The sequence below is a fragment of the Yarrowia lipolytica genome, chromosome 1D (assembly GCF_001761485.1).
Source record: "Yarrowia lipolytica chromosome 1D, complete sequence".
Taxonomy (NCBI): Eukaryota; Fungi; Ascomycota; class Dipodascomycetes; order Dipodascales; genus Yarrowia; species Yarrowia lipolytica.
The window spans coordinates 3,470,916-3,486,060 of record NC_090773.1 but is presented as its reverse complement, the minus strand read 5'-3'; the positions used below and the strand labels follow the sequence as shown (position 1 = coordinate 3,486,060).

The following is a 15,145-nucleotide window of genomic DNA, read 5'->3' as shown; positions in this document are numbered from 1 at the left end:
AGTCTGATAGCGGAAGAGCAGCCTCCATCAGAAAATGGAGACTGAGCAACTAATTGAGCCACATAACTACCAATTGCGACGACCAACCTGGGTTTAATGACTCCGCGACACAATAATTCATTTCGTCTAAACGGAGCTCAAGGTTAGGGCCTAATATATGCATCTACTCCTTAGTAAGCTGGGATGTACTGGTACGTGGAACGCATGTACAGCGCATATCAAAGATCAGACGCGATTTCAAGCATACTATAGTGTCTTCAACAGTTCCACCATGATCACATTCTCCAATCCGTGGATAGGAGTGATAATTCCGTGCATAATCATCTTCACGCTGTCGACGTTCTCGGCCATCTACATTCTGCCTCACCATGTTTCCAACAACGAGCTGACTCTCTTCATCTGCGCCTCTGCCATGGTCTGGATCTCTTACATCATCGCCATCATAGTGCCTCCTGGATCGCCACCTAAAAATTACACGCCTCCCGAGAATGGCATGAAGATGTATTGTCTCAAATGCAAGGCTTATAAGCCCGAGAGAACTCATCATTCCAAAGCCCTGGGCGTCTGCGTTCTCAAGATGGACCACCATTGTCCCTGGACCAACAACACTGTGGGACACAGAAATATGCCTCATTTCATGCGGTTTTTAGTCTGGGTCGATATGACTGTTGGATACCTCTTCATCAGACTGTGTATCCGAATCATGAAGTTGTGGAGAGATAAACATCTTCCTTCCTACCTGTTTGACAAGACCGAGGTCATTCTCTCGATTGTCTTTCTGCCCGCTTCGTTCTTTGTGCTCTTCACAGTTGGCATTCTCACTATTCGTGTCTTTGTCAACATGTGTAACGGTATTACTCAGATTGAGTCCTGGGAATGTGACCGTATTGAGAGTCTGGTTCGACGTAAAATTGTGACCGAGGAGAGAGCCGAGTTCCCTTACGATATCGAGCTCTTCACTAACATCTTCAACGCTGTAGGTTCTCCTCTGACCTTTTGGCTACCCTGGGGACAACCTAGAGGAGACGGAATCACTTTTGAGAAGAACGAGAGCGGATACACAGAGGAAGGCGAGCCTCTGTGCTGGCCCCCGGACCACGTGGACTACGACCCTGAGAATGTACCTCTTCAGAACCTCAAGGACGGTCTTCGACGACGAGGTGAGGAGCCGGATTGTCTTCTGGGAGGGATTGGAGCTGGAAAGATGCAGGCAGAAAACGATTTCTACAAACGAGATCACTGGAGAAACGTGGAGGGCGAAAAGTTGGCTGATTTTGGAGTCGAACATACCGACATTTAGAAGAAAAGTATTTATAGCATATAGAAAATGGATTGCAATGAGTGAATCATGTGCTTGTACTGTACCTCTGTATGGTTTATCAGGTGTATTGTTATAAATAGACGTTAGTATATATATTGATTGTCGTGTGAATAAACTGAGTCCATCCTGAGCACATTAATAACAGTGATACTCTTGGAGAACGCATCATACTCTACTCTCCAGGTGTTTGTTACACCACCCAAGTTCCTCCCCAGAACCCCCAAACTCTTCGGCACATGCATGGTTGACACAGGTCTTAAACCGCTGTACAGTATGTACACTGTAGAGTAGTGTCGAGAATGGGGCTTGGAGGCAATAAAGCTGCCGGTGGCCCTGTTGTACGTGTGACACACAAACAGGTGCTTGTTTTTCTCCGCGGGTCCCTTCACGGTCTAACCTCAAGCTTCTGCAGATAGTCCAAACCCAGCCCCCTGACTATCTCCACTTCATTCATGAGTTCCAGGGTATCGATCTGGCTTTTTTTTGGCGTCGTCTTGCCGTTTCTTGCGTCACGTAGCTCCTTCAGCTGCTCTCTGTATCCGTCCAGCCGCTGTCTGGCCACCTTCATTTCCTGCCGAGCCTTCTCCAAATCAGCTTCTGCTTCATCCAGCTCCTTTTGGGCCTTCAGGGCTCGCAAGCTGGCTCCTTCAACGTTATCCTCGAGCCCAAATAACGCTCGTTCAACTGACCGGATGTCCTTTTTCAAATCGCGCTCCTGGCTCTCGTAGTACCGCTCCTTGGTCATTTGCAAATGAAGTGATGTTGAGAACGATAAGCAGAGATTGTCGTATTCACGTGCTGATAGTAAACTTTAGTCTATGAAACCAGGACAATACAGGGGTAGGCCTTTAGGTGAGGGAGACCGACTAATGGCGAGTATCATGGCCCAAATTGTGGGCTAGACCGCCCTCGCAAAGGTTTGATTGACTTTGGAGCCATAGTTTTCGTACTGTACCGCACTCCCCCGCCCAACTTGTCCTTACAACCTTTACTCAAGCCGTCCAGTTTTTACTTGACAGATATTATTTATTTTGTTACAGTATCGTAGATCATTTGCAGCGAATTTTTTTTTTTTTTTTTTTTTTTTTTTTACTGCGTGATGAACAAGTTCCTCAAATTCTCTTCCTTTAATCATCTCAATAATGCCATCTTGGGGTTACCTTATAATGTGTCATTTGGAACCGGTCCATTCCCCTCAAATGGTCCACACTTGCAAAAGTAGAAGATCGCGGCCCAAAATAGTTCAATGAAGAAAAACATGTTATTAATACCTTTCCTTCTGTGACACTTTCACCGATCAAGGACCTTTATTTATACCTCCCGGGGTAGTCCTCGTGACACTAGTACACCACAATAAATGGATCTAAGACAGGTTCACATTCATACCTGTGGTCTCACACCAACCCCACAACTTCCCCACCCATATACAGTAATTACAACACTGACGGTTAAAAGCGTTTTCGATCAATGCCCACCGTGCTACTCACTACGCTCTAATATGTATGTACTGTGCACTCGCTGATAACATTCGACTTAGCTTTACAATAAAATACATTAATCATACAAAAATCCTTCACTCCTTCATTTCCACGTCCTCCTTTTCAGTCTCCACCTTTTCTCCCTCATCTTCCTCCTTGACCTCCTCAGTCTTGTCTCCATCGACCATCTCGGTGGTCTTGTTAGGGTCTTCGGTATCACTGGTGCTGTTAGTCTTGATATCCACCAGCAACTCATCCACCTCGCCATTCTTGAATGCCTCGAAGTGCGACGTCAGAGTGTCAATCTGAGACTGGTCCAGACCCTGCTTGAAGGTAGAAGATCCATCCTGGATGGCCTTAAACTTTTGCTGCCGGACAGTCTCGCCCTTGACAGGCTCAGTCTTGACACTCTTTCGGACAAAACAGTCTTCGGTTCCAGGGACAAAAAACATTTTGAATGATCCCAGAGCAATTCGAACAAGCAGATTCTGTTCCACCGTCTCAAAGATCGAATCGGAATGCACATGCCCGTCTTCCTCCTCGTCACGCGACTCAAAGTCTTCCAGAGTTCTTCTCAACAGAGGCATTCGGATCTTGTCCGACTTGACTCCCTCGGTGGGGTTTGCCATGACATAGGAAGTCAGATAATACTTCCACTTGTCCTCGTCAGAAGCTCCAACCACACTGACAGACTCGTCCTCACCAGACAAATAGACAATGCTCACATGTCCGGTCTTCTCGTCAAACTCGATTCTGTAAAGACTCTCGTCCGAGTCAACCACCTGCTTGACCTGGAGACGATGCAGAATCTGTTGATGAACAGACGACGTGGGGGTTAGACGGTCTCGCTCAAAAAGTAGCATAATGTCATTGGACTTTTGGTCACTGATGACAGTATGCATGTGCTTGACCAGAGCCTGCACAACCTTGTCAATGGTGTATAGCTTGTAGGCACGGTTTCGGTATGCCTGTCTCAGAGCCTCCTCAAACCACTGGTGCTCCACATCTCCTTCAATCAGTCGACACGACAGATTGAGCAGCTGAGGATAGCAGTTCTTCGACTTGAATCGCAGACCCATGTCGTCCAGCTTGTGGTCGTAGAGGTTAAGATCGACGGCAAAGTCAACGGGGGTTCGAGAAGCAATCTCTGCTGACACAGTCTCCTCCAGAGCCTTGACCTCCACAAGTCGCTGGTACAGAGTTTGCAGCAGACGGAAGAAAACGTAGATGGTGGTGTTGGCAAAAAGGTTGAACCGGTGTCGCTTGCCGGGCGTGGAAGTGTTGAGAGGGGTTTCGGTGTGGATCCAGGGGTGAGAAGGATCCTCAGCGTCAGGACTGTTGTCTCGAGACTTGGCCTTTAGCAGGATTTCACGGAGAGATGGGCGAATCTTAGCCGTTCCATTGGAGTGTCCGTTAGTGGTAGGGACATCATCCTTGGCATCCTTAGACTCCTTGGACTCATCCTTGGCATCATTGGACACCTTGGACTCATCCTTAGCATCCGTAGACTCCTTGGACTCATCCTTCATCTCCTTCTCCTCTTCGACCTTGATAGGAGACTCTTCCTTCTTGTCATCCTCCTTCTTGTCTCGAGCCTCAGCCTCCTTGTCGTCCTCGTCAATCTTGTCCTCAGTCTCCTCCTTAAACTCCTCGACCTTGGCAGACTCGCTCTCGTAACCAAAGAACAACCAGAGGAAACCGTCCATAACAACACCCAGCTTCTCCCGATCATTAGCGCTATAACTGCTGCTATGCTCCAGAAACACACTGACCAGCTTGAGAACATCTCCAAACACAGAATAGTCCTTGAAATCATAGTCCAGCTGCTGAACAGGCTTGAGACCGAGGAGAGGCTTCTTGGCGGCAGGAGTGGCATTGCTGTCGACTCGAGCAGCAGCCAACTCGGCAACAAGCTGCTTGCTGGTCAACATCTTCTTGTCAAGCTGCTTGAAGGTGAGTCCCAGATGGTCCAGAGACTTGTAGAAGGCCTTCTGCTCGGTTTCCCGCCACACCTTGTTCCACTCTCGGTGTGCTCGTCGCCATTCCTCGTCCTTCTGCTTCAGACGTCGCAGAACAACAGGAACAGCAATACCAGGGTTCTCATGAAGCGCCTCGATCACTTCCAGGCCTCGCTCCTTGTCATATATCTTGCGAATCACCTTCTGGTAGATGGTGGTGCCATGTCCCAGACCAGGCTGCAGTCGGAAGTTGAGCCGCTCCTCATGGCTCATGTTGGCGATTCGGTTGCTGATGGTCTCAAGCGTCTGAATCGACCGCAGGTTCGCCTCAATGTAGTAGTCGTACTCATGACGCTCCTCCTCGACTCGATGAAGAACCTCCTCGTACTGGTTCTTTCGGTGGGCGACAAAACCAGAGTCCTCGGACGCCCAGGTAGGGTGGCCGACCCACTCGTCGTTCAGCACCTCCCAGCACATTTCATCACGGCCGGAACAGGGCATGAACCGCTCCGACTTGGGAAGCAGCCGGTAGGAGGGGCCCAGAGGAGGACACAACGATAGCTCAAGATGCGACTTTTTGAACACAATGTTCTCGATATGCAGCGGCTTCTCTTGATAGTTGACGAACTTCTTGAACCAGGCAAACAGCTCGTGAGAACCACCCAGAAAGCCCTCCACTCGCTCCACAAGAGTAGCCTTGTCAATGAGACCCTGGGAGAAGAGGTTAAGAATTTTTAGGAACTCGTTGTACACAGCCTTGTTGGAAATGTGTTTCTTGGCTCGGTCGAAGAAGGAGATCTCCTCCACGAGAGCATCGTTGCCAGAAGTGGGAGCCAATGGAGAGGGCGTGGGCAGAAGGGAAGGAGAGTCCTCCTTCTTCCGCTTGTTCGCAGCTCCAGCAGCAGCAGCAGCCCCGCCTCGAATATTGCTATATTCGGTAGGAAATTCGCTGACAGAAGATCGCTTTCTCTTGACCGAGGGAGCAGCAGTAGAAGGGGGAGGAGCAGTTGCAGCCCCCGGGGTTCCACTAGGCTGATGAACAGGACCAGGATAGGCAGGAGCAAAGTTTCCAACGGGAGGAAGACGCTGCTGTTGACCCACAGCCTCCAGATAAGCAGCAGCCTCACCGCTAGTGTCAGGCAGAAACTGCTTGAAGTCGTCCAGCAGGTCGGGCTCGTTGCGGAACAGGATTGTCACCTGTTGGTACACTTCACCAATGGGTTTCTGCTCCTTTTGGTAGGTCTGCAGGATCTCCAGAAAGTGCTTGTAAGTCTCTTCTTGGTCAGCAAACCGGTTCTTGATCTTGTGCACGTAGTTGATGGCGTGGTTGAACTCGACGGGTGCTCCAGATCGGCGGCTGGGCTCGCTGGGGGAGGCTCGGTTATCTACTCCAGAGAGTTGCTGAAGAGACTGTCCAGCGGCCTGCTCGGAGGGAGGACCGTAGAGAGGAGCTCCATGTGGAGGGGGGTGGTGGGGGTGCTGCTGCATGTGAGGGTGCTGCATGTGAGGGGGGCCTTGGGGGCCTCCCTGAGGGCCTCCTTGCTGAGGACCACCCTGGGGACCTCCCTGTTGCTGCTGGGGACCTCCTTGCTGCTGCTGCTGCTGCTGTTGCTGAGTCTGTTGCTGCAAATGAGGCTGAGGCTGCTGACCTTGGGTAATACCCATCTCGGCACCAGTAGTAGTACCCGCGGGGGTGGTTACTTTGATAGGATGGGGGTCGGAGGGATCGCCACTGCACTCAATGCGGTATCCGGGAGGAAGGAACGTGTTGAAGCCCTCAATGAGATGTGGGAAGCCTCGGAAAAGGTTGGAGACACGCGAAATGACGCCTGGGGTGTCGAGCGTGTGGCTCTTGAAGTCCTTCATAATGTCCAGGAACCGGTTGTACACGTCCGGGTTATCGCTGAACTGGATTTTCACCTGGTCCAGATATGTGAGCGCATCAGTCACATTGAGTGCACGGTACACGCTGGTCTGCGAGTGGTTTCGCGGTGGCAAGTGCATATGGTGCATGTGTTCAATGTCTCCAGCGGGCGAGGGTTGTGCCCCAGGCTGAGGAGTGTGCTGCTGGGGCTGCTGAGGAGGAGCAGGCGAGCCTCGGGGTCCAGGGACAGGGCCGGGGTGCATCTGATGAGGGGGAGAGCCGTGGTAATGTGCAGGAGCGGGCGCAGAGGCCGGAGGAGCAGGATGGGGAGGAGCCGGGGAAGCCGAACTGGGGCCCGCAGTAGAAGGTGGAGCAGAGCCAGTGGAAGGGGGTGCTGCGACAGCGGGAACAGCAGGTGCTGGTGCTGTGGCAGGTACGGGTGTTGGCACTGCTGACGTGGACGCTGTGGTGGTAGAAGCACTGCCGGCGGGGCCAGGAGCAGGAACACTCTCCTCCGGTTTCACAGTAGGCGGAACACTGGTTGCGAGGGGAGCGGTGGCAACCGGGGCATCAGAAGCAGGAGCAGCGGTGGTGGTGGGTGCTGCCTGGGTGGATGCTTCTTTTGCTGATGATGTTGCGACTGGTGTTGCTGAGGGTGTTGCGACAGACGCGGCGTCAGGAGCGGGGACGGCAGCAGCCGGGGTGGATGCAGGAGCAGTAGTGATAGCAGGAGCCGCTCCGGATTCCGCCTCGGGCTCAGTCTTTGGCGACATTTTGGGAGACGTAGCGTTGGATGCTGGTTTCTCCTGTGGTTGGTCCATTGTCTGAGTTAGTATGAGGTGCATGATTTTGGGTTGGGACCAGCTGCATAGAGGCAACGTCGAAGTGTGATTTATGGCACAAAGCACGGTCAGACAGGTGTACGAGGCAAACGGGCAACTGACACAGTAAGGCCGGGGATGATGATAAATGGCCATGTCACAATGAAATCGCACGACGTCGGGGTTCCATGTCCTCTGCTACACCACAGCTTGATGCATGTGACTTGATACACCCTGGTGACGTCGAATCAATACTGCTGCATGTGGGCGAAACGGCACCACAGACACACAAACACAGGCACGGAAGCAACACAGACAAACGTGTAAGAATATGTGCTCAGTCGAGTTGTAGTTGTTACCATAACAACAGCAGTATCGTTCTAGCCCCGATTCGTAGATAAGACGTTGTTGATCGGGCGCCGCACTTCGGCTAGTTTGAAGTAACAGCTGAACAACACGTCAGGAATATCATCGTCAAAACCAGTTTCAGGGTCATCGTCCAGGCCCACCCTTTGTGGCAGCCTTGCCGTCGTCGCCGTCGCTCCATGTCTCCGACACCCCTCTTCATACTCCTTTTGTAATACTCACAGTAATTACGCCAATGGACGTGTGGGAGTAATAATAAATGTGTTGCGGGGGTCCTGGGTTAGTCGGTTGTTTGGTGGATCGATCGATGCAACGTCATATGCCTGCCGCGTCTTGTCTCTGCCTCATTCGGCCGCTTTTGAAGCCGCTAGACACTCACGTTTTTGTCGTCTGCTGATGCGAAAGATGCAAGGAAACAGAGTAGGCAAAATTCAAATTGGGCCAGCGTCATAACCTCTTACATGAGGAATGCATGACTGCATCACACAACACTATGCGACAGAAAAATGACCAACGGGCAAGATACTCACCGGAACGGTTGCTGGGGATTTTTGGGCTGTGTTAGGGTGACTCCGAAAAGAGAGCTCATTTTTTTCCAGATATTTTGGTCATAACCTGTAACCGGTTCTTAGACAGGGTCTACAACCCTAATCTGAGACACGCAGAGGCCTGCATAAAACGCTTACTCATCAGGAACAATGTAGCAGTTCATGTCCGGGCCTGGCACATACTGTAGATAGTGTTGGTAGAGACGGCCAGAGAGTATTGGACTCCTTTGGCAGTGGTTTGTAGCTCTTCACCCAGGGAAAAATCCCGTCACTTGCAGTACAACTGCCTCCGGCCACACAACAAGAGCTACAAGCTCCATAACAGACACAACTCACTCACCCAGGTAAAGGAGGTAATTCTCGACGTCTCCTTAATTCGCGGAGCTTTTCGCTCATAATGGTGGTTCAGTGGTGGCCACTAGCTCTGGAGACCTGCTTCTATTTATCCGAACCTGCCCCACCATGATTAGGTTGAAACCATGTGAATGTGCCTTAAGCGAGCTACAAGTACCGTGGGTAGAACTATTGGTGAAGGGTCCTTTTTTTGTTCTTCTTCTTGTATAGATGTATAATACAACAACAACAACACTGGATTAGAGAGCGGAGCTAATGTCCATCGCTACAATAACCAAAGATTGGTCTATAGAGATTGCGTGGATGACCATATTGGCGGGTCTAGATGCAAGGGACTTGGAGGGGACATGTATGGTGGGGTAATTGAATCTGGGGAATGGATAATAACCAGGAAAGTTGGACAGGAGAGGAAGACGCATTAGAAAGATGAAAAGCCATCAATATATTGCAATGAGTATCTGAATGAACAGGGCTGTTAACCCACATATTGTGCGTTATCACGTTTATTGTCGTTCTTGTCCATTATGGCAACTCCTGCAACTCAACCATATTGCAGAGCAAGGTGAATAATACAAAATTCATGGCAAATAAGACAACTAAGACCCTGTCGCCGGCTTGGTGACACAAGCAGAAGTGGCTGATTTCCTTTCCGATCGCTTTCAATCTTCTTTGGTCTCGACAGGGGTCAATGTCTTCGTCTATGGTAGCCTTGTTCTCGAGTCTCCATGTTAGCACTAATAAGCAGCCAGCAGAACTGTGTTACATTGGAAAGTGATGTACAATGGCTATATTGGTAATATACGTACAATTGGGTCATACTATGGAAGCCTCCAGGGCTTACAGGATCAGATCAGACTGTCATCTCGAGCGTATGATGATCGTAAGTGTCAGAACCTGAGAGCCTTTCCTGTCTTTTTTAGAACATCATAGAAGACTACAAATACTGTACGCTCACCAGTATTCAAGAAAAAATACGATTTTTCTCTGTAAATTGAACAGATCTTACAAAAAATGAACTACTTGTAAATCTTCATCAGGTTCTCATCTCCACACATGATAACTCAAAAACACGCAGACCACCGAATCGAACTCCCAGCCACTCCCAAACCCAAATTACCCTACCTGAAACATCGCGAGATTGTGTAGGCACACAGGCGTCACCGTCACTATCAGCATCAACACATACACAACCAAAAATGAACGCTCCCGATAGATTCGAGTTGTTTCTGCTTCCCGATGGAGTCCCAAAGTGAGTATCTGGCGAGAAAAAGGGACGATAAACGACGATCGTGCACCAGGGCTGCTTCTTCGACTCTCAAGACTGTTTTGGACACAGACTGATCTGATGTTCTGAAGCGATGCCAGTGTATCAGGGACGGTCAAGTGTTTACCGTGGTTCTAGGTCCGACGTAGAAATGTGCAGATTCGATCATTTTATGCTACAGTGATGATGATGGGGTCTGTACGAGAGAGACACTATCAACGAGTCTCTCTCCATGGGACGGCCTTTGTGAGCAGGCTCTTCGCCACAGCTTTCATGCTACGATGTCGTTTTTACCTCCATCGCATGTGTGACAGCGTTTTCCTCTTATCTCCCCTAACACAGACTTGAGGTCACCCCGGACACTCGAATTCCCAACTGCGCCAACATCAAGTTCGAGAAAGAAGATCACACACTGGGCAACCTGCTCCGATCACAACTGCTACACGACTCGCGGGTCATCTTTGCGGCCTACAAGGTGGAACATCCTTTATTTGCCAACTTTGTGCTGCGAATCCAGACCGAAGACGACTATTCGCCACAGGAGGCCCTCACAAATGCTTGCAACGCGTTGATCCGACAGCTGTCGGATTTGCAGGAGAAGTTCCAGCGAGAATGGCGACTGCGGTACTTGGTTAACAATTAGGTGGAAAAAGAGAAGCGCGAGTGAGCTACTTGCTTACTGACACGGATAACAAATAAACATATAGCATAATGATTGTATAATAGCAATTCTGGTACAGTAGGTACGGTAACAGCTACTTGTAGTATCTGTAAAGTCCAGGAATCACATTCAGATGAGCTACGACTCCACTCTTACAAATACATATATTAGCTAACTATACAAAAGTTTTCCTCCTTAGTCCTCCATATCAACGTCATCAGCAGGAACAGCCTCGTCGTTACTGATACTCTCAGCCATTCGCCACACCTGAATAACATTGTCCTCAGCAGCAGAAGCAATGACCCAGGGCAAAGTAGGATGCCAGTCAAAGTCGGAGATCCGCGAGCTGTGGCCTCCGTGATGGAACAGAAGCTCAGGAGGTCCCTCGTCATTTTCATCCGAGCTGAGATCGTCGTGAAGACGAGCAATATCCCACACGAGAATGGCTCGGTCGTGTCCTCCAGATGCCAGAACCGAGGGCTGGTGGGGGCACCACTGCACCTTGGTCACCTCGTCGCAATGGGAGTAGAGCTGCGAAATGGGAGTGTCCATTTTTCTCATATCCCACACCTTGACGGTCTCGTCAGCTGAGCCTGTTGCGACCAGAAACTCGCTGTGGGGGTTGAAGTCCAGCGAGTTGATTCCTCGAGACTCCTTGATGGTGCAAGCGGCCTTGTTTCCGGGCTTTCGGGTGTCCCACAATCGCAGGGTGCAGTCGTCCGAGGCGGACCCGATCAGAAAGTCCATCTTGTAGCTGAACTTGACGTCGTTGACGGCCGCGTCATGGTGGTAGACGGTATGAGGTGTTACGTCCTTGCAGGAACCGTCAGAGGCAGCCTCGGGGATTTTCCAGAAGGCCACGGTAGAGTCGATGGCGCCACTGACCAGCTGGTCGGCATGATTGATGTTCCAGTTGAGACCCCAGCCCTCCTTGGTGTGATGCTTGAGGTTGTAGATGGGCTTAGCCTCTTCCTTGGAGTTCATGATGTTGTTGCGGTCGAAGATGTGAATGTCGCCAGTGACATGGGCGGCGGCAATCTGTTTCGATGCCAGCGGGTTGTATCGGGCCACATTGACCTCGCCGTCCTCGTAGATGCTCTGCACAATGGCGATTCGCTTGTGTCGGCCGTGAGCATCATGATGCTGCTTCATGTCAGTACCCCCCTCTTGCTGGGACAATAGCCCGATAGTTTCGGGTCGCAGGTGAGTGGGTAGCTCCACGGATGCAACGTGGATGTAGTCCTTGTCGAGACCTGAGCTATGAGATCCAAACATGAGACGGGCACTCATACTGCCCGGGGTGATGTCGTCAAAAAGATCAGGCAGCCACTCCACCGTCAGAGTGGGGTGGTCCATGACGGTGGCAATAACCACATTATACAGATACGGGCTGTTCTTCTTCCAGATCTTGTACTCCTCATTGATGGCCTTGTGGTCGCCCTGTGTTGCCTCGGTGAGCTTGTCGGAGTCAATAGCGCCAAGCACGTCGGTCTTAACCTCCTTGTCGAGGTGGTTAGCCAACGTGGTGGGGCCGGCGGATTTCGTGGCGCTCATGAGTCGGTGATGGCGGTTGTGTAAAGTGGTTGGTTAGCTGTGTGCGGAGAGGTTTGGCCCAAGTGAATTTACAGCCTACGTGCATACTGGAGGTTAGAGTTGGGACGGACCTGGCAGTACAAAGCTGCAACTTGGCGTGGTGCAAGTCTATATGGTTAAGTAATGGCAAGAGTTGTGTTTGATATTAATGATTAATCAACTTGTCGGAGTGATATCTGTTGCTGATATATGAAACTCATCTTTTCTCCAAACCCTTCTTCACGTCCATATTGCCCAGTTACCCTACTCGTGCACGACCACGACAGGTCACTAATTAAGGACGCGTTTTTGGGACTCACCAAAATGAGCCATAATATTAAATGAAAGAGAAACTGCCACTGTCGTCGAGTTGAGTGGCAAACAAGACGGAGCTTTGAGCTCGTTTTGACCACTCATTCAAAATACCGACGATTTTTGAAAACAGATACTTATATATATGTGCTACTGTTCCTCGAAATATCGGATCATGATTATGTGTCGCACATGGTGGCAGAATTGAGAGTTGAAGGGCGAGGTTTACCGGGTATCGAAAATGCAGTACATACAGTATGTACAGTACTGTATACTGTAATTGCAACATCCACTGATGGACTTCTTGCAATGTGTAAAAGGGGTGTGTTTGATGGTCAAGGGAAATTAGGCCATTATGTACTGTTGTTCCAATGACTGGTGCCGAAAGAAGTGGTCGAGCTTCAGTAGGGGATAGAATACTAGTTGGGGCCTATTACGAACGTTGAAAGCAATACCATCCGTTGCAAACACTTGTATCGAGTACCCTGTTATGTATACAGTATCTACTACTGTACCTCACGCCGTCTTGTAGTTCTTGCACCAGATCAGACTTCGGGCATGGCTCAACACGAAGCAACAGAAGATAAGGCTTCTGATAGGTATGTACTGTATGTATGAATGTACTGTACTGGATAAAAAGACACAAAAGAATGAGTAAGTCAGATATGCTATCAGTTATAACTCCCCAGTGACCGTGTTCTTTCTCAAGTGCTTGCAACTCCAGCTCATTACCCTGTCCAAACGCATATGTATAGAGTAAGAGATAACGAGAGACGGCTGTGGCTTGACAGAGAGAGGCGCTTGAGAGAAGACAAGTGCAGAGATCCACAATGCATAATATAGGTTATAAGGAGACACTCTACACTTCTTTCATGCCTTCGCTGTTTTCATGTGAACGGTGTACAGCTATCATCTACAGTAAGCAGAAGTATGTCAGCTTCGGCTTAGAGACAAACTTGAAATGGTCTGGTCGTATTACCCACTTCAAGAACTTTTACAAATGATTTATTATCACAATATAAGTCATATTCACATGTCTGGGTATCTATCTATTGTCTCGTAAACGAGGCAGATGGCATCTCTAATCTAGGGAAGTGTCAGTGTCCACTTGCCATAGAGGACCCACCAGGGCGGCTATGGGTCATGTACTCTTTGACAATCCCATTTCAAGTCAATTTTTCGTTTCGAAATGAACTCTCTTGCACCTGTCCTTCTCTCCACGATATTCACATGATGTTGAGAGATTTTCTCTACACACACTTCTGACCCAACAGGGAAGGAGATATCGGGCTCGAATAAAAAAAATACGACAGTTACACTTGATGGTCTCGTAGATACGGCCGTAAAAATGTGGTGAAACAGAAAATCAACACTCGTTTCTTTTAATTACAGCTCATAGACAATGACTACCACCTTCTTAACGAGTATATTAAGGCGTAGAGTATGTACATCCAGTACAATACAGTACAGTAGCATAGAATAGCAGGATATTGTATGAACCAAGCTGTTATACGACATAGCATACAAGATGGATTCAATAAGGACACATAGTTACGTATAATTCGCACCAAGCGTAAGAAGAGTTGTTTCGAAATTGATTTCTTCATGCATAAATGTGTAGGCGCTCATATTGGTGGTACGAACAGAGCAAGTTGTGACTACATGAAAGAGGCTGTGGGAAAGAGAAAAAAAGGAATCTGGAAATGACACATGAACACTGGTATGGTTAGCAATGATGTTGGAATTAGCTTCAATCTGAATGTGTATCATTCTTCCAATATATTACTGTATCAATAGGGGAAACTATACACCGAGAGCTTGAGAGAAAGTGAAACTAACTGCTGAGGACATGAGAACTTGACCACTTGAAATCTCATCATTCAATTTGAAACTATCATATCTCCGACTGGCTCCGCTACCGTTATCGTGACTTCTCGCGAATGACAGAAGTCTGACGTCTGACGGCTTGGTAGGCAGACCTCCACGTGGGCGGGGGACATCCCAGAGCCACTCTTTAGACACAAAGAATTTTTTCAATGATTGCCGTCATTTTTATTGTTTTTACTATAGACAACCTCTAGTGCTGTGCTTTTGTAAGACTACCTACACTATGTACCCTTTACATAAAGTAGCTGGCACAAAACTGTACCTTCATTTAACAGCTATGCGTACCTCAATATAAGTAATTGAGAGGATTATGATAAGGCAGAGTTGATTTAATTGAGAAAAAAGATATCAGTTTTCATCCAGTCAACTCCTCTCTTTTCCACCTCAACTCATTGTTCGTGAAAATCAACCTTTCAAGCCACCCCCACCAGTGATCTACACCGTTAGCCGCGGTCATCTCATCACCCATCACTACGTCACCGCAGTACCTCCCCAATGGAGCAGGTGCAGATGGACGGCCCGCAAGATAGTTCTAGAGAAGCTCGGAGCATGAAATCTTCTCATTTGCGAATTCTATCTATTGCTGCCACAAGGGGTTACTGCACCCTACTCTCTCTGCGTCCACTCAAAGTGGTAGAAACAGAGAATTTCGGGAACTTTTCAACCTGCCACGAGGAAAAATATATATAGCTCAAGATGATGAGGTGAAGAACCCGTTTTCTCTCCCTCCAAGACACCC

General features: G+C 49.0%; 5 protein-coding genes across 5 annotated transcripts; 2 read left to right on the top strand and 3 right to left on the bottom strand.

Annotated features, from left to right (window-relative positions):
* Window positions 1–157: 157 nt before the first annotated feature.
* On the top strand, window positions 158–1,300 carry YALI1_D34860g (uncharacterized protein; the record flags this gene model as incomplete). Its single annotated transcript, XM_503312.3, has 1 exon — window positions 158–1,300. The coding sequence occupies one exon, from the start codon at window positions 158–160 to the stop codon at window positions 1,298–1,300; it is 1,143 nt and encodes a 380-aa protein (XP_503312.2).
* Window positions 1,301–1,706: 406 nt separating this feature from the next.
* YALI1_D34840g (uncharacterized protein) lies at window positions 1,707–2,066 on the bottom strand (the record flags this gene model as incomplete). The annotated part of the gene is made up of 1 exon (XM_503311.4): window positions 1,707–2,066. One exon carries the CDS (start codon window positions 2,064–2,066, stop codon window positions 1,707–1,709), a length of 360 nt encoding a protein of 119 aa, XP_503311.2.
* An 828-nt stretch (window positions 2,067–2,894) lies between these two features.
* YALI1_D34785g (uncharacterized protein) lies at window positions 2,895–7,598 on the bottom strand (the record flags this gene model as incomplete). The annotated part of the gene is made up of 1 exon (XM_066094278.2): window positions 2,895–7,598. The coding sequence occupies one exon, from the start codon at window positions 7,596–7,598 to the stop codon at window positions 2,895–2,897; it is 4,704 nt and encodes a 1,567-aa protein (XP_065950350.2).
* Window positions 7,599–9,906: 2,308 nt separating this feature from the next.
* On the top strand, window positions 9,907–10,617 carry YALI1_D34758g (uncharacterized protein; the record flags this gene model as incomplete). The annotated part of the gene is made up of 2 exons (XM_503309.3): window positions 9,907–9,959; window positions 10,317–10,617. The coding sequence occupies 2 exons, from the start codon at window positions 9,907–9,909 to the stop codon at window positions 10,615–10,617; spliced, it is 354 nt and encodes a 117-aa protein (XP_503309.1).
* A 213-nt stretch (window positions 10,618–10,830) lies between these two features.
* YALI1_D34739g (uncharacterized protein) lies at window positions 10,831–12,189 on the bottom strand (the record flags this gene model as incomplete). Its single annotated transcript, XM_503308.1, has 1 exon — window positions 10,831–12,189. The coding sequence occupies one exon, from the start codon at window positions 12,187–12,189 to the stop codon at window positions 10,831–10,833; it is 1,359 nt and encodes a 452-aa protein (XP_503308.1).
* Window positions 12,190–15,145: the final 2,956 nt, after the last annotated feature.